At 39.5% G+C, this 21318-nt stretch overlaps 1 protein-coding gene and 1 long non-coding RNA gene across 6 annotated transcripts in view; one reads left to right on the top strand and one right to left on the bottom strand.

The window, feature by feature from the left end:
* LOC120450610 (calcium-transporting ATPase type 2C member 1) overlaps positions 1 to 20668 on the bottom strand; it is a 32048-nt gene extending 11380 nt beyond the window's left edge. For 2 of the 4 annotated variants that reach the window (XR_005616290.2, XM_039633745.2), the window contains exon 1: positions 20098 to 20668. Coding sequence is in view for 2 of the 4 variants with exons in the window: in XM_039633745.2 (XP_039489679.1) it covers positions 20098 to 20466 (369 nt within the window). In the remaining 2 variants the exon portion in view is untranslated. Of the gene's footprint in view, positions 1 to 263; positions 424 to 8546; positions 8826 to 20097 lie in introns of those variants that run through there. The other 2 variants (XM_039633746.2, XM_039633748.2) reach the window with 2 other exon arrangements.
* Positions 14926 to 17808, top strand: LOC120450612. 2 transcript variants are annotated; one of them, XR_005616292.1, is made up of 5 exons: positions 14926 to 15077; positions 15150 to 15298; positions 16187 to 16378; positions 16427 to 16631; positions 16712 to 17808. It is a non-coding gene; the product is annotated as an uncharacterized LOC120450612 (long non-coding RNA). The 2 variants fall into 2 exon arrangements; XR_005616291.2 differs by having other exon boundaries at positions 14927 to 15077; positions 16427 to 17808.
* Positions 20669 to 21318: the final 650 nt, after the last annotated feature.

Below are 21318 nucleotides of genomic sequence, written 5' to 3'. Positions count from 1 at the left end.
TATCGGGGCCGGTTGTTAGAAAATTGAAATGAATTGATTGAATTGCGAATCGGGAGGTGGGAGCACCGGAGTGCGGTGAAATGAAGTGGGTGGGAACGACAATAACAACAGATGTCGCTAGGTGAGATACGGCAGCAGAATAGGGAAAACAGGCGACAATCACGTTACAACAACAATAGCGGCACAAACAGTTCCCGAGAATACGGGAGAGGGACTCAACACTACTAACAGCGGCGCAGACAGCACCGTTTCTTAAGACTCACGCGACAACTTGCAGGGGGGCGGGGGAGGCTTTATTATATGTGTCACATGGATTCACAAAAAAGGTATCGCTTTATTTCACTTATTTGTTTCCCGATATTTTGACGGCAGACACGCGAAACGCAGCAAAAATGACGAATGCGATCGAGCGACGTGTACACACTGAGAGAGAGTGCGCGAGCGAGAGGGAGCCAATAACAGCACTGTGTGTGCTGTTGTGACGCAAGCCCAAAGTCGCGAGAGCCGCCGCGATGCAGCTGTTCTCCAATTAGAATCCGTTCTCTGTTATTCTTCCTGCTAGATTCTTAAGCTGTGTGGGTCAAGTTCAAATTTGAATTGAATGAAAACACTCAGTCTACCAACTATTCCAATAATAACTTCAAAAGGACATGGACAACTTTTAATACAGATAAAGAGACGGAAAGAAGTACTCTTCTCCTTGCGTTCCGAACTTATTGCAGAACTGTTACAGCTCTTTGCAAGATAGTTGATCAAATTGATAATATAAGTACACACATATGTAGATACATCAAATATGATAATGCTGGTGAGATGATCGGATGATCTCAGTCGGGTGACGTGCACTTATAGGCGGTTTCCCTTACAATTGTTTCGCCACTGCTGATTACTCAATTACATGAATGCGCTATCTGCAACGATCGCTTTTTTTGGGAAAGCCTGTTCAATGTGATGCCGCCACACCGGCGAGTTTCATATGCAAATGTCTACGCGGCAGCATGTGAAATTTCCTGATCGCACCCTTCCAATGTGGAATGTATAATTACATCGAACAATCGCATCGCATTTCCAGAGGCCTCGGCTCTGCTTGACTTCCTCGGCATTGCATAAGCAGTTATAAGCGAGGACAATTAGGTGATTCCAGCAATAATTCAGATTACGCAAGCCATTTTCAATATTTAAATGATTTAATAGTGGTATGCCTTGAATATTCTGTCTTTTTATACCCGTTACTCGTACAGTAAAAGGGTATATTAGATTCGTTAAATAGTATGTAACAGGCAGAAGAAGCGTTTCCTACCATATTAAGTATATTCATATATACCTGATCAGGATCAACCGCAGAGACGATCTGGCCATGTCCGTCTGTCCGTATGAACGTCGAGATCTTATGAACTATAAAAGCATGGGGACTTCACTGGTATGAAGGCCCGCTCTAACGCCCACCAACCGCCAACTGTTAGTGTTGATGAGTCGCCTTCGCGCTTCCAATAGTTGAGTAACATATCTCAATGAAATTGAGTGAGGGAGATCTTCTTAATAATGTTTTGGGGGATGGTCTTGTAAAAGTGGAGCATTCAGTCAGTTCAAATTCTTTTGATCTAGTTACTGTGTGTGCAGCAGAAACAGCGAGTTTTTTGATTACTCTAACCTTTTTCGCCTCTATGGGCGAATGCAACATTGACTAATGATGGCGTGATGACGGCCGACCACAAAGCCGTCAACAAGAAACCTCTTGAGGATTACTGCGGTTTCTGCGCGTTGCTATTAATTTACGTTGCGTGCATGGAAGGACACAAGCTTACCAGGGGAAGGGCTATAGCATTTCGAGGGGTTTGAGGGTTACTCAATGATTGCACCAACTTTCTAGCACCAATTACCTGCCAATGCAGGTTAAGTACCATTCAATACCATTCTTATCGAGCTTCCAGGCCCTCGAATTTTGCGAACTTTTCCTGTATAAGCCATTAGCTAATGGCTTCGAACTGCCTTAATTATTCATCAACACTTGAAAATGTATTGTATCAAATTAGCAAATCGATAGAAATTTACAAGATTAATAAAAAAATAACAAAAAAAAATTGAAGTGTAGGTGTGGCAGTTTTGGGCGGTTTGTTGGCGTTAGAGTCCATCCGTATAAACGTCGAGATCTCAGGAACTATGAAAGCTAGAAAATTTATATTAGGCATGCATTTCAAATACATAGACGCGGCGTAAGTTTGTTGATCCATTTTGCCACGCCCACAAACCTAAAGCGCAAAACTAACACGCCCGCCCGCCCACTCGTTTGAAAAGTTTTTTATTTTTATTACATTCAATTCTTGTTTTCCCCTATTTCTATCAACATAACAATAAAATTTGAAAATTTTTGTTCGCAGTTCCACTATTTGAGTAACGGGTATCCGATAATACTGGAATGGAACTCGACTTGTTAGTATCTCTCTTGTTAGTATTATTATTGTTCTTTACTTTTGTAAAATAATTTTATATACAAACAATATCACCAAATCAGTTGTTTTTTGGTTAGATTAGATTAATGCAAAAAGTTATAAACTACAAAATATTAAAGGGGCTGTGCCACGTCAACAATTTTTGGTAGAATACACTGTACAAACAAGAGAGAACGCTATAGTCGAGTTCCCCGATTATCTGATACCCATTACTCAGCTTTAAGTGGGCGGGGCAACTTTAATCAACAAACTTGCGCTGCGTCTATGTCTCTGAAGTCTGTATGCTTAATCTCAACTTTCTAGCTCGAGTTCTCGACGTTCATACGGACAGACAGACAGACGTACAGACGGACATGGCCATATCGACTGGGATATTGATCCTGATCAAGAATATATATAACGGGTGTTTTTTTTAGAGGTATAGAACTTTAAGTTGGCATTACTGTTCAAGATGGCGACCGATTTAACAGCTGTCAAGTGATTTATTCTCAGTTTGGTTTGGCAATTCGTCATGCGTGCTTACAAAATCCAACTCGTGCAAGAATTGAAACCAAACGATCATCAAGCAAGGCGTAGATTCGTCGAATGGCCCAAAACGAGATTGCTGTTGTTCCCGATTTTTCATAAGCCTCCAAGATCTTGTGATTTAACACCGCTAGACTACTTTTGTGGGCTATGTAAGTCATTGGTCTATGCGGATAAGCCACAAACGCTAAACCATTTGGAAGACAACATTCGCCGTGTTATTGCCGATATACGGCCAAATATTGGAAAAAGTCATTGCAAATTGGACGTCCAGATTGGACTACATCCGAGCCAGCCGTGGCGGTCATATGCCAGAAATCATATTTAAAATGTAATGCCACAAGATTATCTTTCATGTCAATAAAATTCATGTCAATCGAATAATCCATCGTTGTTTTATTGCAATTTAAAGTTCTATACCTCTAAAAAAAACACCCTATACTTTTTATGTTCGGAAACACTTCCTTGTGCTTGTTACATACTTTCCAACGAATCTAGTATACCCTTTTACTATTCTACGAGTAACGGGTATAAAAATGTTAACTAAATATCATTATTTAAATAAGAAAATGTGAAGATTTTAAAGAGATACATAAAAGTTAATTAAAGCATTATACGTATACTCGGGTTCCGATGTTTTGCAAGCTGGACTCTTTACTAAATCGTTCAGATTTCGCAATATATTTTTGATTAAAATACATCACTTTAAGTCCGTAGTTGGTGGTGACGCTATTTCGCTCACCGAATTTTACAGACAATTATTCATCGAATAAATTGTTGTCAGATATCAAATGCTCCCTTCTATTCCCAGAAATGGCTACGCAGATACACAATACTTTCAGTTATAAGTTTTACAGATTGACTTAAAAACTGACCACTAGACGGGACGCATTCATCATCCTGATGTAATACCTCATCTGGCCAGACGACGACAACGATGAGAAGCAGTGGATGCAGTTGAGGGCGTGGCCACGCCACGTAACGCGAAACTGCGGGCCCAAACTGTGCGTTACTTAACGGGCTGGAGCAGGACTCCCTGGACGTAAAAAATGGGTAGCAAGTGCGAGCATTATTCTTGCCCTCGGTGCTGGAGGGCTTGGGTCACTGGTTAGTTTGCATAGCAAATGCCTCATGAAAAAACTACCGCAGAGGACGGGAATACTAACGAGCTTACCGGATGTGCACGGAAAATTGAGGAATGCCCAGAAATGACAAGCTAAGAGGCGGCAAAATGCAGCTTCTATGGGGGGATGATCGGAAATTCGACGACTGAAATTTTATTCGCCATTCAATATTCGGATGGAAGGTGCTGGCTCGGGCGCTAATGATGAGCAAATAGCCTCTTTAAAGATGCCAGTGCAAATGCAAATGCGAAATGCCATACATTTTGATGGTAGAAGAGATATGAGTACTCGATCGGACGCGCGATGTAAGGTTGAGTTTCGTTTAATAACTTAAAGTAACGCACTCACGGTTTATCACAAACCATTAGAAGTTGGAGCATGTCTAGGGTCGCACTTATGCATACAGTGAACCGACCACACGAGCTCAGTGTGAAGTGGTCTTCTGCTACCATCTTAGTCACATAGTTTATGGCTTGTAAGCGGCTTAGCCTAATGGCTTCGACCGGGAACATTGTTTAGGTCGACAATCCCACGGCGGGATCCCAACATTTTATGCATCATTAAGTGCAGCCCAGCGGCAAGCAGTTAAAGCCGGCCCACTTTAACTTGGCTCAGTTGGACCCGCTATCGAATCAATTTCAGTGTTGCGAGCCCAGCCGAGCCGAGCCAAGACAAACAAATGCGGCGAATTTGATTTGCAATCTAATCCAGGTAACGCCGTTGCAAACTTCCCAGCACCTTGCAGGAGGCCTTCTTCATAGCAAGCATGGAAGCTCCTTAATGGAACCCTTAAAAATATGCAGGCTGTCAAATTTGGCCCCGAATCAGAAATTCTATTAAAAACGGAGGAAGGAAGGAGAGTGGTAAGCAGGCAAAAAAGGAAGTCCAAAGTAAGAAGGGAGAGTTTTTTCTGCATATGCACCTTCTTGGTTGCACAATGAGTTTAAGAAGCCCCTGTCATTTTATATAACTCTCGTCAGTTACATTGTCATCATACTGGTCAGAAAGTGCGCCAGAATTTAAGGGGAAAACTTAAGGTTCAATACATTGCGATATACAGTGGCAGCATAAATATATTGATCTGGGTGGGTTTCGTCTGGGAATTTGCATGTCTTTTTGAGCACAGTGTTGTAGCTAATGCAAATGGGGATACGTTTATACGTTATGGGGAAGAATAAATCTTGAATGACAGATATACGTATTTGCAACACGTGATGCTTTTCTCTCTCGAATATGTGCATTTCAAAGAAAGTGCGTTTAAAGAAAATAACAACACAAGCAAAATCCTACAGAAGTTTCATCGCGGGGGCGAATGGGCTGGCAAGACCATTACAGTTGTTTTCCACGCCTGCAGCAGTAAGACAGCTTGACTTTGACAATCGAGAGCCGCAAAGAGATAAAAAAAAGCAGACGAACAGAATGAGTTAGCAGATAGGAACTAGGAAAAGGGGGTTGCCTCATCTTGTCCAGGAGTCGAATTCTCGAAGTGCACAGACGACGGTTTACAGTGACAAGGCCAGGCGTCGCCCAGTGGCGCATTCAATTTTACTTTTGCTTTACTAAAATCATAACCCTTTCGATTAAGTGGTCATAAAATATGGTGTGATAAATAGTAGATTTTATTAAAAATTAATGTTTTTAGAGGCAGTTTTCTCAATTTGTATCCAATTTCGACAAATACTTTTCATTTGTTATACCCGTTACTCGTAGAGTAAAAGGGTATACTAGATTCGTTGAAAAGTATGTAACAGGCAGAAGGAAGTGTTTCCGACCATATAAAGTATATATATTCTTTATCAGGACCAATAGCCGAGTCGATATGACCATGTCCGTCTGTCCGTCCGTCTGTCCGTCCGTATGAACGTCGAGATCTCAGGAACTACAAAAGCTAGAAAGTTGAGATTAAGCATACAGACTCCAGAGACATAGAAGCAGCGTAAGTGTCGATTCATGTTGCCACGCCCACTCTAACGCCCACAAACCGCCCAAAGCTGCCACGCCCACACTTTTAAAAAATGTTTTGATATTTTTTCAGTTTTGTATTTTGTAAATTTCTATCGATTTGCAAAAAAACTTTTTGCCACGCCCACTCTAACGCCCACAAACCGCCCAAAGCTGCCACGCCCACACTTTTAAAAAATGTTTTGATATTTTTTCATTTTTGTATTAGTCTTATAAATTTCTATCAATTTGCCAAAAAAAATTTTGCCACGCCCACTCTAACGCCCACAAATCGCCAAAAACTGTTGAAGACTCTCCTTCGCACTTCCACTAGCTGAGTAACGCTCTCTCTTGTTATACCCGTTACTCGTAGAGTAAAAGGGTATACTAGATTCGTTAAAAAGTATGTAACAGGCAGAAGGAAGTGTTTCCGACCATATAAAGTATATATATTTTTGATCAGGATCAATAGCGGAGTCGATCTGACCATGTCCGTCTGTCCGTCCGTCTGTCCGTCTGTCCGTCCGTCTGTCCGTCCGTATGAACGTCGAGATCTCAGGAACTACAAAAGCTAGAAAGTTGAGATTAAGCATACAGACTCCAGAGACATAGAAGCAGCGCAAGTTTGTCGATTCATGTTGCCACGCCCACTCTAACGCCCACAAACCGCCCAAAACTGCCACGCCCACACTTTTGAAAAATGTTTTGAAATTTTTTCATTTTTGTATTAGTCTTGTAATTTTCTATCGATTTACCAAAAAACTTTTTGCCACGCCCACTCTAACGCCCTCAAACCGCCCAAAGCTGCTACGTCCACACTTTTGAAAAATGTTTTGATATTTTTTCATTTTTATATTGGTCTTGTAAATTTCTATCGATTTGCCAAAAAACTTTCTGCCACGCCCACTATAACGCCTACAAACCGCCAAAAATTGTGTTTAAGACTCTCCTTCTCCCTTCCACTAGCTGAGTAACGGGTATCAGATAGTCGGGGAACTCGACTATAGCGTTCTCTCTTGTTTTATTTTTCAATTAGTAAAATCAACAGCAAAAAAAAATTTTGCCCACACTATAATTAATCGTGTTTACAGCTAACACACGCAGAAAAAAAAACGAAAATCGCCAGAACTATTTGGTGGTTATGGTGTTGTTACTACAGTTTAAAACAATAGTAGCATTCGGACATGCGGATACCCGAGGTAATGTATATCTAACGAATGCAATCTATATGTATGTATTAAAGTTTAACCGAATCTTTTATTAAATAATAATTATGTGTGCAATTTAAGACCAGAGATGCACATTATACATTTTTAAACGCTTCAAGCGCCGCGAGCAGAATCGCTTAGTGCACAAAACAAGTCTGGTGGTCAATAAATAATCCGCGGCTAAAAAAAAATAAAATGAACTTAAATGTAATTGCAAAAGTTCACGTTTATTAAATTTATCGACCGGAGTATACATTATTAGTTAGAACGAGTATCTTTGGACAACAAGTGCAATCAGAGTGAATTTAATTGTAATTACTCGCTTGGGATTAAAGATGAATTCAAGCCGAGGCGAGTTAAATAATTTTCACATAGGTATATACATACACACTGCTTTTTAAGTGGTATTCGATAAAAGCAAGTACTAAATTCAAGATCCAGGTCAACGAATTGCAACTAGATACCAAATTGAAAAATCAATTTTTCTCCGTTCTGGGATATTTATACGGTGATAGAGAACCCACAATGCACCCGATTGCACAAAAAAAATGGAAGTACGCGGAAGAACTGCCCCTGTGAACTGTAATTTCTAGCCACTTACATCATCTGTAACAAGTTTGCAACTCCATAAAGTTCGTTAGCACGTCTCGGCAACGCCATTCATCCAAAGCAACGAAAGCCGTTAAGTGCCTCCCAGAATCTGACTCATTCCAAGGAGTTGCCAGGACCTCCATTAGAAAAGAAAGGCGAAGAAGCCACAAGAAATAATATGCCTGAAGGGGGAGGGACCACGGACGAGGAGTTTCACATCGACTTGGGAAAAGTGTTCATTTAAGGCCACGCTCCAAACAGGCGTATTTAAACAAAAGCCGCGCCTGGCTGAACCGAAATAAATATTGATGTTCCTTCAATTATGGCTATCTGAGCAGGAAGGTACTCTGGTCTAAGGTAAAATACAGGTAGGTATATATCACATGCCTCATTAGCACGTCACTGATGAAATCTGGGGAGCCATTCGAGAAAATCCTGTACCTATTACAATAAAACAACAAGAAAGAACGTCGAGATCCCAGACTATCTGTTACTCGTGCGAAGGAATTATTTCCACAATGATAGTTGTTGCCGGTTTGTGGACGTTAGAGTACCAAAATCCCATCAAAGTTATATATTAATTAAAAGGTTACCGAAGCATAAATTTTAGAATAAAAATTTAGAATTGGTCAAGGAACATGAATTCTCTAAACAAACCACGCAGTCAAAAATAACCCAAGCTCAACACCTTTTTAATCGCCTCTCACCTGAACCAGATGGTCCTCATCCTGCTCTTTGCAATCCTTCATGGCTGCTACTACGCGAGACTTCACATTCTGTGAAGCAGACCGTGAATCCTTGACGTGGCTGATAGTCCTTTGTGGGTTAAGTTTACTGCTGACGCCCTTGATCTTCGAACGGCGATTGCGTACGCCACTCGAAGTTGTTGGACTTTCGACCAGGACCGTGGAGCCAGGACTTGCCGGCGAGGTCCTACGCTTGGACGTCAAGGGCGTCGAAGTTTGGGACATTCGGGTGAATTTGTACTGAAGTAAGACTCAATGAAGCAGAGGGCGCCGCCTCCTTAAGAGTACTAAACTGCCATGCCATTTACTTTAATGTGCTACGCATGTTCTTCTGTTAATAAGGTTTAAAGAATTACCCATCTCGGGGCCATACGTAATCTAATTATTGGCTAGACAGGACACAGAGGGGTGAGCTCCTTTAGGCGTCGCCACGGAAAATCGCCTTCTTTCCGGCGAATCATATTCTCCATTTAGTTTTGAACAGTAAATACCGGACAGCAATCCACTCCGAAGCTGAATTTTTAATCGTTATACTTCAAGGCCTAAACCGGAAAAAAATGGATTGGAAACTAGCATATCCTAACATATTTTAAAAATTAATGTGTTTAAATTTTGAAGAATACATTTTAAGAACATGGTTGGTCGTCATTAAGCCTCAGTCCAACTCTCTAATATGCACAGGATAAGTTATTTATTTAGCCTTGAGGGTCGTGAAAAGTGGATTGCGTGCACTGAAGTTCCACTGCGAGATATGCGGTCGCTGGCTGCAGAGCCGCAAGGCGCAGGGGTTTAAAACATACAGAGGTGGGACCATTAAATACCCCCCGTTTGTAGGTGTCAAGCAATATTAGACTGGGTTTAAGGGCTTGCACATCTGCGAAATTCATATGTGAAAGTGGTTTTGATTTATGGTGTGCAATAATAAAAATCATGGAATAAGAATGGTTGTAATCCTTCAAAGAAAATAATTGAAATCTATTGATGTAGCAGTACATATAAGCTGCCGCTTGTCCTAGCTAGCTTCCTTTCTTGCTTTTATACGAAGCATTTTAAAATACTGTGACGACAACTGTTACCGCCGTAATTTAAATTCAACCGCCAACGAGGCGAAAAAGGCGTAACCCTGAAAACCTTCGGTAAAAGTGTTACCCATGATCTGCGGTTATTGGATAGGGCTACACTTGGACGACACTTGAGGAAACACTGGCGAAGGAGAAAAACAAAGTTTTTTAAAGCTGCTCGCTTTGCTAAAATAAATTTAAAAAAAATAAAGTGACTGCTACAAAAGGTTGTTTATTATTGCTCTCCCTAGGCCCAAATCTATTAGTGCCTCAACAACTACACTATTGACCGTTATGATTGTTCTAAAATGGTCAAAGGTTAAGCCCCTTTAAGTCTTAGTCTTAGTCTTCTTAGTCTTAGTCTTTCAGTTAAAAAAACCATTTGAAACTCGAACAGGAAAAGTTTTAAGTTGGAGTTTGGAGGCGAAAGATAAAGCGCAATCATTAACAGGCATTGCTCATCTTACTAGCTGACAAATAAAGTTTTTATACCCGTTACTCGTAGAGTAAAAGGGTATACTAGATTCGTTGAAAAGTATGTAACAGGCAGAAGGAAGCGTTTCCGACCATATAAAGTATATATATTCTTGATCAGGATCAATAGTCGAGTCGATCTGGCCATGTCCGTCTGTCCGTCCGTCTGTCTGTCCGTCTGTCCGTCTGTCTGTCTGTCCGTCCGTATGAACGCTGAGATCTCAGGAACTACAAAAGCTAGAAAGATTAGATTGGGCATACAGACTCCAGAGACATAGACGCAGCGTAAGTTTGTCGATTCATGTTGCCACGCCCACTCTAACGCCCACAAACCGCCCAATACTGCCACGCCCACACTTTTGAAAAATGTTTTGATATTTTTTCATTTTTGTATTGGTCTTGTAAATTTCTATCAATTTGCCAAAACCGTTTTGCCACGCCCACTCTAACGCCCACAAACGCCCAAAGCTGCCACGCCCACACTTTTGAAAAATGTTTAGATATTTTTTCATTTTTGTATTAGTCGTCTAAATTTCTATCGATTTGCCAAAAAACTTTTTGCCACGCCCACTCTAACGCCCACAAACCTGCACTTCTACTAGCTGAGTAACGGGTATCAGATAGTCGGGGAACTCGACTATAGCGTTCTCTCTTGTTTAATTTAGATTTAGAAGCCAACATAACGTGGGTAAATGCCACACAAAGTTGACTGGTGTGTTTAAATAAAAGTAACGGGGTAGATATAAAGCCCGTGCTGGAGGATCCAAAAATCCAGCTGAAATGCACCACATCTAGTATTCGCAGTTGCGTTTTGAAGCAGTTACTGCCAATCGCATCAATGGCTAAGAAAGTCTTCATGTCATTTTCTTATACAGAAAAATCCCAAAATATTCTGATCGTGGCCAGACAGCAAACCTCCCACACAGGACTTACTAAATTTGTATCAGCTGGGGAACTGCGTGCGGTTCCCCGCTGACAGACATTAACACAGCTTACACCTCCACCACCCAACTTTGCTTCACTGCTCCCCCCTTTGTCTAATACATCCGAAAATTGTGATAGCTGCTGGCACAAAGGGGAATTTTTCCCCACAAGCTGGAAAGGAAGAAGGTGCGCTGTGTGCATCTGTATCTGACAGATACGAGCCACAGTTATTTGTATAACTTCTCGCTTTCGCCTCGCCCGATGTCCGTTTATCTGGCTGTGGATCCGGGGCAGACAATTTAGCCAGTCCAATGAAACTCGAGTCATTTTTGGTTACCGTTTACCACACACAAATTTCGCAATCACTAGAGAGGGCCCATTAATAAATTCCATATATATTGTATTGTTTCCTATTTATTTAATAGCTGTACTAGATTGCAACTAAATATTCACTTTAAATAGTTTGATATCGGCAACTATAAAAGCTTTATTGGGCTGTATTTGAATTTAATTTTCTACTAAGCTGTAAACAGTTAGTCCTTGCACATACTTATGGGTACATTTCGGCATTGTACTTGTGCGATATACATATGTCTTTCTTACTTTGACTTAAGCTCTTGATCTGATTATGATTACGGCTTTACAGGGAAAACGGATTCCTAACTCTAAAAATATAATATCCTTTAATATCTGCCCTACATTGCAAAGCATCTTCATAAGAATCGCGTCAGGACTGAGTAAATATCGCGTTGAATCTATGGGGCTTATGCTCTCGGGCTTGTCAAACATTAGCTGGGAGGTTTAATCAATGTCCACCTCCGCCACACGAGCCTTATGCTATTGACGCAGACACTGGATCCAGACGACACATATCAACAATCCGACAGAGAAGCCAAAATGAAATGACTGGACTCAGGAATGGCGCTAGGTGAATATGTTCACATGTCGCTTTAAATGTGGCCATTTTAATTGTTTTTACAGCGTGCACCCCTGCTCCGAAGTTTTTCAACTTTCATTACACTTCAGATTACATTTTGCAAAAGGTAAAGAAATAAAAATTGAATAAAATATTTAAATTCTTAAAAAAATTAAACAGCAAATTCCTCAGTTTTAAAGGTAACTCTGTCGAAAATTGTAGGATTTGCCTGCGAAATTTTATAAAGAATATGCGGCTACTTTATTCTGAATGCATAATAATTTTTTGTTTTCAAGTGCTGATAATGAGAAACGATTTCAGGTTCCTGTTCTCTTGTTGCTAAAAGGGCTTTTGGTAGTGGTGGTGGTAACTTTACTTTGCACAAGCGGCAATCATCGTCAACCCATCCCATTTAGCTGCGGGGCGTCCTGCCGCCTTATTATTCCAGGTCTTGTACTTATGTTCGTTCTACACGTTTTATACATTTACTTCGGGTTCTGTTTGTGCAACATTCGTCTCCAATATCTCATTTTACTTATTACACTTTTCAATAGTGGGAAAAGGAAGGTACACTCTCTGCACCTGGGATTACTCGTCAAGGATCCCAAAAGCTTGAAATCAAAGGACAATCTCTGTAACGCGCAGATTCAAGTTGTCGCACCAAAACCAATCAATGATTCTGGCCAGCACAATTTCGCCCATAATGCTTTTGTGGCGATTAAAATCGATAGCTAATTAAAATGTTCGAATGCAAACTGTACAAATTATCAAACCATTATCAGAATGAAAATCAGCCTTAGGAACCATTTGATTACAGCTCCCTATCATCGGCAAAAATGTGATATTCTCAACCACCCTAAAAATTATCAACGGAAGTGCAGAATGTTTCATTTCTGTGCTTGTTTTGCAGATGGAGCTGAGCGGGGTGTTTGGAGGAATACGCCGAGAAGCTTTGGCAAGGATGGGTGACTAACCCAGTATAAGTGTCAACGGTAAGTGCTCTATAGGCCTGGCTTACGACTGTATCTAATCCATGCCATTTCTCTCATTTTGCTTTGATTTCAATACTTTTTTCCAGCCTCCTGGCAGGATTATGGTTTACATGGTTTTCCACCCATTTTTTTGGGTCAGGAGACAACACCCCCATCTTTCGAGAGATGTACTTAAATGATTTCCCTGAATGGATTTTAATTTTTACATATTCTTACAAAAAAAAAATAAAACAAGAGAAAACAACGCTTAAGTCGAGTGTTACGCTTATAAGATACCCATTACTCAACTTAGTGTAAGAGAGATGGAAACATCATATATATGCACTATATGCAAATAGACTGCTCTTCCAAAGAACCTTTGGTTTATTTTAAATATGCTATATTTTGGGACGTAGAAGAAAATAATTAATCTAAATCAAAACGATTTAAAACAAATTTGCTCTGCGAAGGCGTCACTAGAATCTGCATCCCTATTAGCCTTAAAATCTCTTGAACTTACTTAGTTTTCCAGTTATTTGCTTCTTTTTGTTTGGCATACCTTAAACGTAATCCCACTTACCGAGCAATGGGTATCTGATATTTAAGTTCCTCGACTATATCGTTCTTTCTTCAAATTGAAATGTATATATTTATTTTTTCAATACGTCCAAAACACATTAGTCATGACCACAAACCGGGATGTAGTTGTTTTTATACCCGTTACTCGTAGAGTAAAAGGGTATACTAGATTCATTGAAAAGTATGTAACAGGCAGAAGGAAGCGTTTCCGACCATATAAAGTAAATATATTCTTGATCAGGATCAATAGCCGAGTCCATCTGGCTTTGTCCGTCTGTCCGTCCGTATGAACGTCGAGATATCAGGAACTATAAAAGCTAGAAAGCTGAGATTCAGCATACAGACTCTACAGACATAGATGCAGCGCAAGTTTCTTTGCCACGCCTACTACAACGCCCACAAACCGCCAAAAACAGTCAGTGTGGAATTTTCTCCTTTGCACTTCCACCAGCTGGTACCCGTTATCAGATAGTCGGGGAACTCGACTATAGCGTTCTCTCTTGTTTTTTTTAATAATTTTTTAAGTAGCGGTTGCTTTAATTAAAGGTATAATTTATTATAAAACAAAACTGGACATCACAAGTCTTTAATAGACAGTAGAAGTAATGTGTGTGATATTAGTGTGGGATTGGTTTTGGTTTTTAATGATAAGTCACACTGTTTTGTTATTTTATTTGATTTTTAGTATTGCTCGGTATAGCTTGGATAAGATATTTTAGAATATAATGAATAGAATTTAACATCGTTTGATATATCTTCGTCGTAGTTTTTTACGTCTTCTCAGCGTCGTCTCTCGATTTCAACCCCTCGCTTTTCATCGTCAATCTCCTTTCCTCGTCACAACTCATCTATGTGTTCGGCTGAACATTCCCACATAAGTAAACTGGAAACAAGTGATTCCCCCGACGAAGAAGAGAAAACTTAGAGAAAGGGGCTATAAAATATAAACAATATACGAATTTAATATTTTTCTCTGGGGTTTGGCTTAAGCTTTTGTTAGGATATGAAGTGGGCCAACCAAATAGGTTCTCAGGAGCTTCGAAAAGTACAGTCATATAAGGAGGGAATGTTTCAAATCAAGGTTTTTTTTCCCACTTTTCCTTGAAAATTTAAAATGTAAAAAATTACAGGACAACAAATTGTTGAAAAAAAAAAATTCAATTGAAAAGCGCTTAAATGCTACCCTCTGAAAAATTATATTATATCATAAGCTTTAGTGACTTAAATAAATTTTAAGGGAATATAAAAAACAATAAATAATTTGCGGAAGTCATTTGTGTGGGTAGAATATTTCAATTCATAAAACAATAGTGAAGAAAATATAAGACTATTAACTTTTTCTTCCCTTTCTATAAGGCACTTTTGACTTCTTATATCGGCGTGAGAACTTTTCAAGGTTTATGAGAAAGTCACTATTGAAAGCAGCAGGGCCGTCAACGCTCAACTTGTTACTATGAGATGTATCCAAAATGACAGCTGTCACCTGTCTTTCAACAAATTCTTACCGGAGATATTCTGGGTTCAACATTTTAATGGCAAAAGTCCCCTAAATACTATTAAACTTTGGGTACGACTAATTTAAAAATGGCAGTGTACATATATTCTGATATATGAGCTTTTTCAATAAAATCTATTTCAGTTTGTTATAACAAGGGATTGCCATAAGAGAAATGGAATACATTAATTGTCCATCCTCGGCCCATCTTGGAAATTATTAAGCCGTCAAAAGGAACTTGTTTGGAGCTGGCTATTGCAACGCCCAGTCTAGCGCCCTAGAATAAGATGCTTGTAAGAAATCCATAATATCTGGGTACTTGTAACTTAAAGAAACAGCAATTTTTATACCCGTTACTCGTTGAAAAGTATGTAACAGGCAGAAGGAAGCGTTTCCGACCATAAAGTATATATATTCTTAATCAGGATCAATAGCAGAGTCGATCTGGCCATGTCCGTCTGTCCATCTGTCTGTCCGTATGAACGTCGAGATCTCAGGAACTACAAAAGCTAGAAAGTTGAGACTAAGCATACAGACTCCCAAGACATAGAAGCAGCGCAAGTTTGTCGATTCATGTTACCACGCCCACTCTAACGCCCACAAACCGCCCAAAACTGCCACGCCCACACTTTTGAAAAATGTTTTAAAATTTTTTTTTAATTTTTGTATTGGTTTTCTAAATTTCTATCGATTTGCCAAAAAACTTTTTGCCACGCCCACTCTGACGCCCACAAACCGCCCAAAGCTGCCACGCCCACACTTTTGAAAAATGTTTTGATATTTTTTCATTTTTGTATTAGTCTTGTAGATACCAAAACATAACTTGGATTAAACTTATGTTTCTTTACTTTTGGCTTGCAGACTGTAATCACCTGAAGCGAAGAAGGGTAGGGTTCTCAAATGTGTTAATTAAGTATAATACATACATATAAATAAATTGAGAAAATACGAAGAAAAATTGATACATCACTTATTATATTAGGTTTGTTAAGATAGGTTATTTAAGTAGCTTATTAATATCGTATCCAAAAAAAATTTGCTTGACATGTCAGTTTTATATAATCTTTGTCAAATTAACGTGACTGCTTAATGTCTATGTAAGGAACAACCATTTGGCATTGATTTTTAAAGCCAGTTTTTCATTTCCGACTACGAAATAAATGTTTAAAATATTTGTTTAGTACCCAGACCGACAGGGAGCATTCTCCGCGACGGAAGGTAAAATGATGCCCATTCCTACTGATTTCAAAAAATGATGACCTTCAGTAATATCCTCTTCATCATGTTTTGGCTTTGGCTGGTTCCGTAATTAAACATTTTGCATGTTTATAAGGCAAAGGGAAAGCCATCAAGGAAAAATCAAAAGAGAATGGGTGAGTTCCTTGAATATCACAAGCAACGGTTATAAAAACCAGATGTAGAGTTTTCAGTTTTTTAACACATGTGTGTCTTTTGGTCGAAAGATGAGCTGTGTGTCATAAAATGCGGGGCACGTGAACACAACTAACTCTCTTATTTCGGGAAACGAGTAAATATTTAAAATATATTTATATAATATATGGTGATGGTGATGGTGATGTGAGATGGTGAGATCTGGCCGCTGTCACGCCTACAATTTAAAAAAACGTATTTAACTTTTTTGTAATATTTTACTTGTTATTTCTATTTTGATATCCAAACAACATTTTCTTTGTTTTTCTCACCAGCTGAGTAACGTTATCTGATAGTCGAGGAAAACGAATATAGCGTTCTCCCTTGATTGTTATGCTAATGCTTTCTCATCGAAGTCATTGCTTCTCCGAGTGTTCCACAGTCCTTCATTCATAACTTCCCTGAAAACACCTTTTAACAGGATGCCGCTTCAACCAAGGACCCTAGCAGCTATTTTTCTACGAATTCTAAAAGGAGCGACAACAAGCAAGGGGTGATAAACATGGTGGAAGTCTGAAAAGGATGTTAACCAACAGTTAGTGGCTTTGTGCTCTCTACGCTTTCTGGAATTTTTGCACGCAATTAATTTAATTTGTAATCTTTTTTGGGTGCCCGCAATTTTTGTGTGTAAAAAGCAAACCTTGAATGTTTTGGCTGCTTACTATTTGGAAAGGGAAAACTGTGAGCTGATTTGTAGCGACAATTTCCAACGATGATATAAGATGTAATTGCGGACAGTGATAAGCAACTCGATTGCCTTGCTAAAAAACGTAGATAACTTTTGTATGTACATAGATAGTCCGTAAAAGCATTAGCTGTAAGCCACCTCTTTTTAACTGCACTATCACTAAATAAAATAAATAAATAAATATAAAATATTAGTTACAAAATTATTTAAGTCATTTGTCCGATGCTCCGTTAAACAAATATTCACAAAACGATTTTGTTTTTGGTTCGTATGCAAAAAACCCAAAAAACAAAATATATGCAAAAAAAATGATTTTAATGGATTAATATATGTATGCCCGTTACTCGTAGGGTAAAAGGGTATACTAGATTCATTCTTGATCAGGATCAATAGTCGAGTCGATCTGACCATGTCCGTCTGCCCATCCCTATGAACGCCGAGATCTCAGGAACTATAAAAGCTAGTGTTAAGAAAAAAGTTCAGCATGCAGACATAGACACAGCGCAGGCTTGTCGATTCATTTTGCCACCCCTACTCTAACGCCCACAAACCGCCAAAAGCACGCCCACACTTTTCAAAAATGTTTTGATATTTTTTCACATATTTGTTAGTCTCGATTTCCCAATAATCCTTTTGCCCTTCCACTCTAATGCCTAATGCCGACAAACCGCCAAAAACTGTTAGTGTTGAAATACTTTTTATCACTCAACAACTTCTAATAATGGAGGACCATTGATTGACGACCAGGGGTTGCCATGGTTTTAGATGGGAACAAATAATAAAATTGTGAAAATGCGTTTCCTTTTCACACGGAGAGCATCGTCACTACGTGAACTACAGTCCACGGGGTTATTATACCCGTTACTCGTCGAGTAAAAGGGTATACTAGATTCGTTGAAAAGTATGTAACAGGCAGAAGGACGCGTTTCCGACCATATAAAGTATATATATTCTTTATCAGGATCAATATCCGAGTCGATATGACCATGTCCGTCTGTCCTTCCGTATGAACGCTGAGATCTCAGGAACTACAAAAGCTAGAAAGTTGAGTCTAAGCATGCAGACTCCAGAGACATAGACGCAGCGCAAGTTTGTCGATTAATGTTGCCACGACCACTCTAACGCCCACAAACCGCCTAAAACTGCCACGCCCACACTTTTGAAAAATGTTTTGATATTTCTTCATTTTTGTATTAGTCTTGTAAATTTCTGTCGATTTGCTGAAACACTTTTTGCCACGCCTACTCTAACGCCCACAAACCGCCCAAGGCTGCTATGCCCACACTTTTGAAAAATGTTTTGATATTTTTTCATTTTTGTATTAGTCTTGTAAATTTCTATCGATTTGACAAAAAACTTTCTGCCACGCCCACTCTTACGCCTACAAACCGCCAAAAACTGTCAGTGTTTAAGACTCTTTCTCCCTTCCACTAGCTGAGTAACGGGTATCAGATAGTCGGAAAACTCGACTATAGCGTTCTCTCTTGTTTTTTTACTTTACGAGTACCAATTAATTATAAATTATTAATAATAAATTAATTAATTCGTTCTAAGTTGTATCCCATAGTATTTTACTATGTGGGAAACAAATTGAAACACAGATAACCTAAGCGATGCTTAAAAGTTGGCCTCAAAAAGAAACTAAGCCCAATGAACGTGGCGTATACGTGTTATAAAAAGTGACTTAAACTAGGTTAGATAACAGTGACTTGAGGCCCAACAAACCCACATCTATGGGGTACATGGGGCGTAAAAGCACGAATGTCCTTTAATTTTTTGCAAACTTGAATGTAGGACGAAGCGACGCAGAAATAAGGTCTTTGATGTAGCAGGGCAATCGTGTCTACTTTTACTTACATATTCTGCATATATGTATAATATATATGTATATCTCGACCAAAAATAAGTATTTTAAGGAAAAGTTGATTCCTAAGGCAAATAAAAATTCTTTCACAAACTTCAGTATCGGATCTGAAGTTATTAAAACCTTTAGTCTTTCAAATGATTCAATGAAATCTTTAAATTTGATATCTATTACAGCACCTTCTGCTAAACACTCAAAATATGCTTCTAAGAAACTAATAGGCTTGTGGTAGCCTTTGTACCCAAAACAAAGGTGTATATAACAAATTATATATTATTTACGTGTCATTCGAGGTGAAACCAGTATAAAAACCAGCGCTGGAAACAAAAACGATTTTGAAATCGGGTCCCAATGGTCCGAAATGGGCTTTAAAAACTGGGTTTCCTACGAATTGACCCAGTTCTAGGCGAAATAATTTAAATTAGCTCATTAACTTCATTTTCTATATAATACTTCTCACCAAAACAGTACTGCTCGACACAATTAACTATGCTTTTTATCGTCAGTAGAGGGGCAGGGTTATGATTGACACGGGTCTGACGCATTATTGATTGCAAAAGAGTCGATACTACAATACGTCCCATGCCAAAATGAATTATAAACTAGGTACGCGAGCGAACTATAGATATTTCAATTGATTTTTTAAGTCTTTCTATAACACCGTCCTACTTATTCTAATTGACGGCTTGGCCAAGCCAAATTACTTCTTAGAGAGTGTGTCAACACAAATTCCATTAATATAAGAGCTCATTAGCATTAGAGAAAACTTCACTCGAACAAATCCGCCGTGCTCCTCGTTCCCACTCGCCGATTAAAAAGTCAACAGGGTTTTACGTGAAAACCTTTGCCAGCGGAACTCGGGGTTGTCACAAGCGTCGCAATATTCTTCTTTGTCGCTTATCGATTTTTCAGCTCTTTGTTTTGTTTTGATACGCCTCGAATTTCGCAGCGTTTTCCTAGGGCCGAGGAATCTCCGTCAGCCACAAGTTGCAGGCGTCAGAGAAGCCCGAATCCCGATAAAATAATTTAATGTAGCACCAAACTGCTAATCCTGTACTTTCAACAGAATCGTGATCTTCCTTCCTTAGCTGCTCCTGATATTAACTCACCTTGAAGATACTGTCGCTGCCTAGTCCGCAGATCTTGCTCTTGGGCAGGATCTCCTGCTGATCCAGCTGATTCTTCAGCTGCTTGCGCTGCTGCCCTTGCAGCTGCTGCTTGCGTGCCGACACTGCCTCCGCCGCCGTGGGAGCCAGTCGAAGGCCTTCTCCGCCGGGGGCGATGATTACCACGTCGTCGTCCTCGTCCAGGCCCAGATACGAAGGCACGTTCACACTAAGCGCGGCCACATCCGTGTCTGCAGCCGGGTCTAGTTCTACGTCGATGTCGGCCGCCGTATCCGGCAGCAGGTCCAAATCACTGTGGAAACTCAGATCAAGGTCTTGGGGCAACTTGACGTACTTATTGTGGTTTTTCATTGTTCCAGCCTGGCATGAGTCATGTGGCCAAGGCCGCGCGGGGATTACGAGAGCGGGAGGCCGCAAATCAAAACAAAAATAATCACACGAGCACAATCGATTTTTCCGCCTCGATTCACCGCGTCAACAACGGCCCGGAAGGTGGCACATCTTCAGGCTTTCGAATGGAAGTGCGTGCTCGGTCGCGTCCAACACGTTCGCAGGCAGCTTTAGTGTGGCCACTATTGGGCCGAGGCAATATACCATTCGACTGGAATGTACTAAATGGGAATCCTTAAAAATACCACTCACTTCTGTTACTGCCCGATAGGGATATTTTACTGTAAGAGGACGAATACATTCAACCATTTTCTTCATTTTACTTTACTTTAGAACATGCCTGTTCAAGATGCGTGTTGAGGAACTTGACTGTTGACAGTCTAAGATAGACGATCTTATTATTGCAAGTAATTTGGGTTTACTAATTTTTCAAAGTTATCTAAGACATTTAATAATCTAAAGCAATAGTCTATTTGCATTGGACAATATTCTACATATCGAAAATAAAATAAACTGATATTATAAAACTAAAAAAAAAATATATGTGCTTAGGGCGGACGTAAGCTAAAATGCTTTAGCATATCGAAATTTCTATAGAGATCATGGCTGAATCGACTAGGAGAGTATTTCCTATAACAATTTCTACCTTTTACAAACTTTTCAACATATTTATGTATATCATAATTTGCTCATCTATAAAATGGATTCTATGTATGTTAATGAAATTTTGCCCTTCGAACATATTTTATATTTAAATTGTTACTTCTTAATCGCAAAAATTCGTGATGGCAAAAAAATTGCCCATTAAAAAAA

The sequence above is a fragment of the Drosophila santomea genome, chromosome 3L, assembly GCF_016746245.2.
Source record: "Drosophila santomea strain STO CAGO 1482 chromosome 3L, Prin_Dsan_1.1, whole genome shotgun sequence".
Classification (NCBI taxonomy): Eukaryota; Metazoa; Arthropoda; class Insecta; order Diptera; family Drosophilidae; genus Drosophila; species Drosophila santomea.
This window is presented reverse-complemented; position numbering and strand designations above follow the sequence as displayed.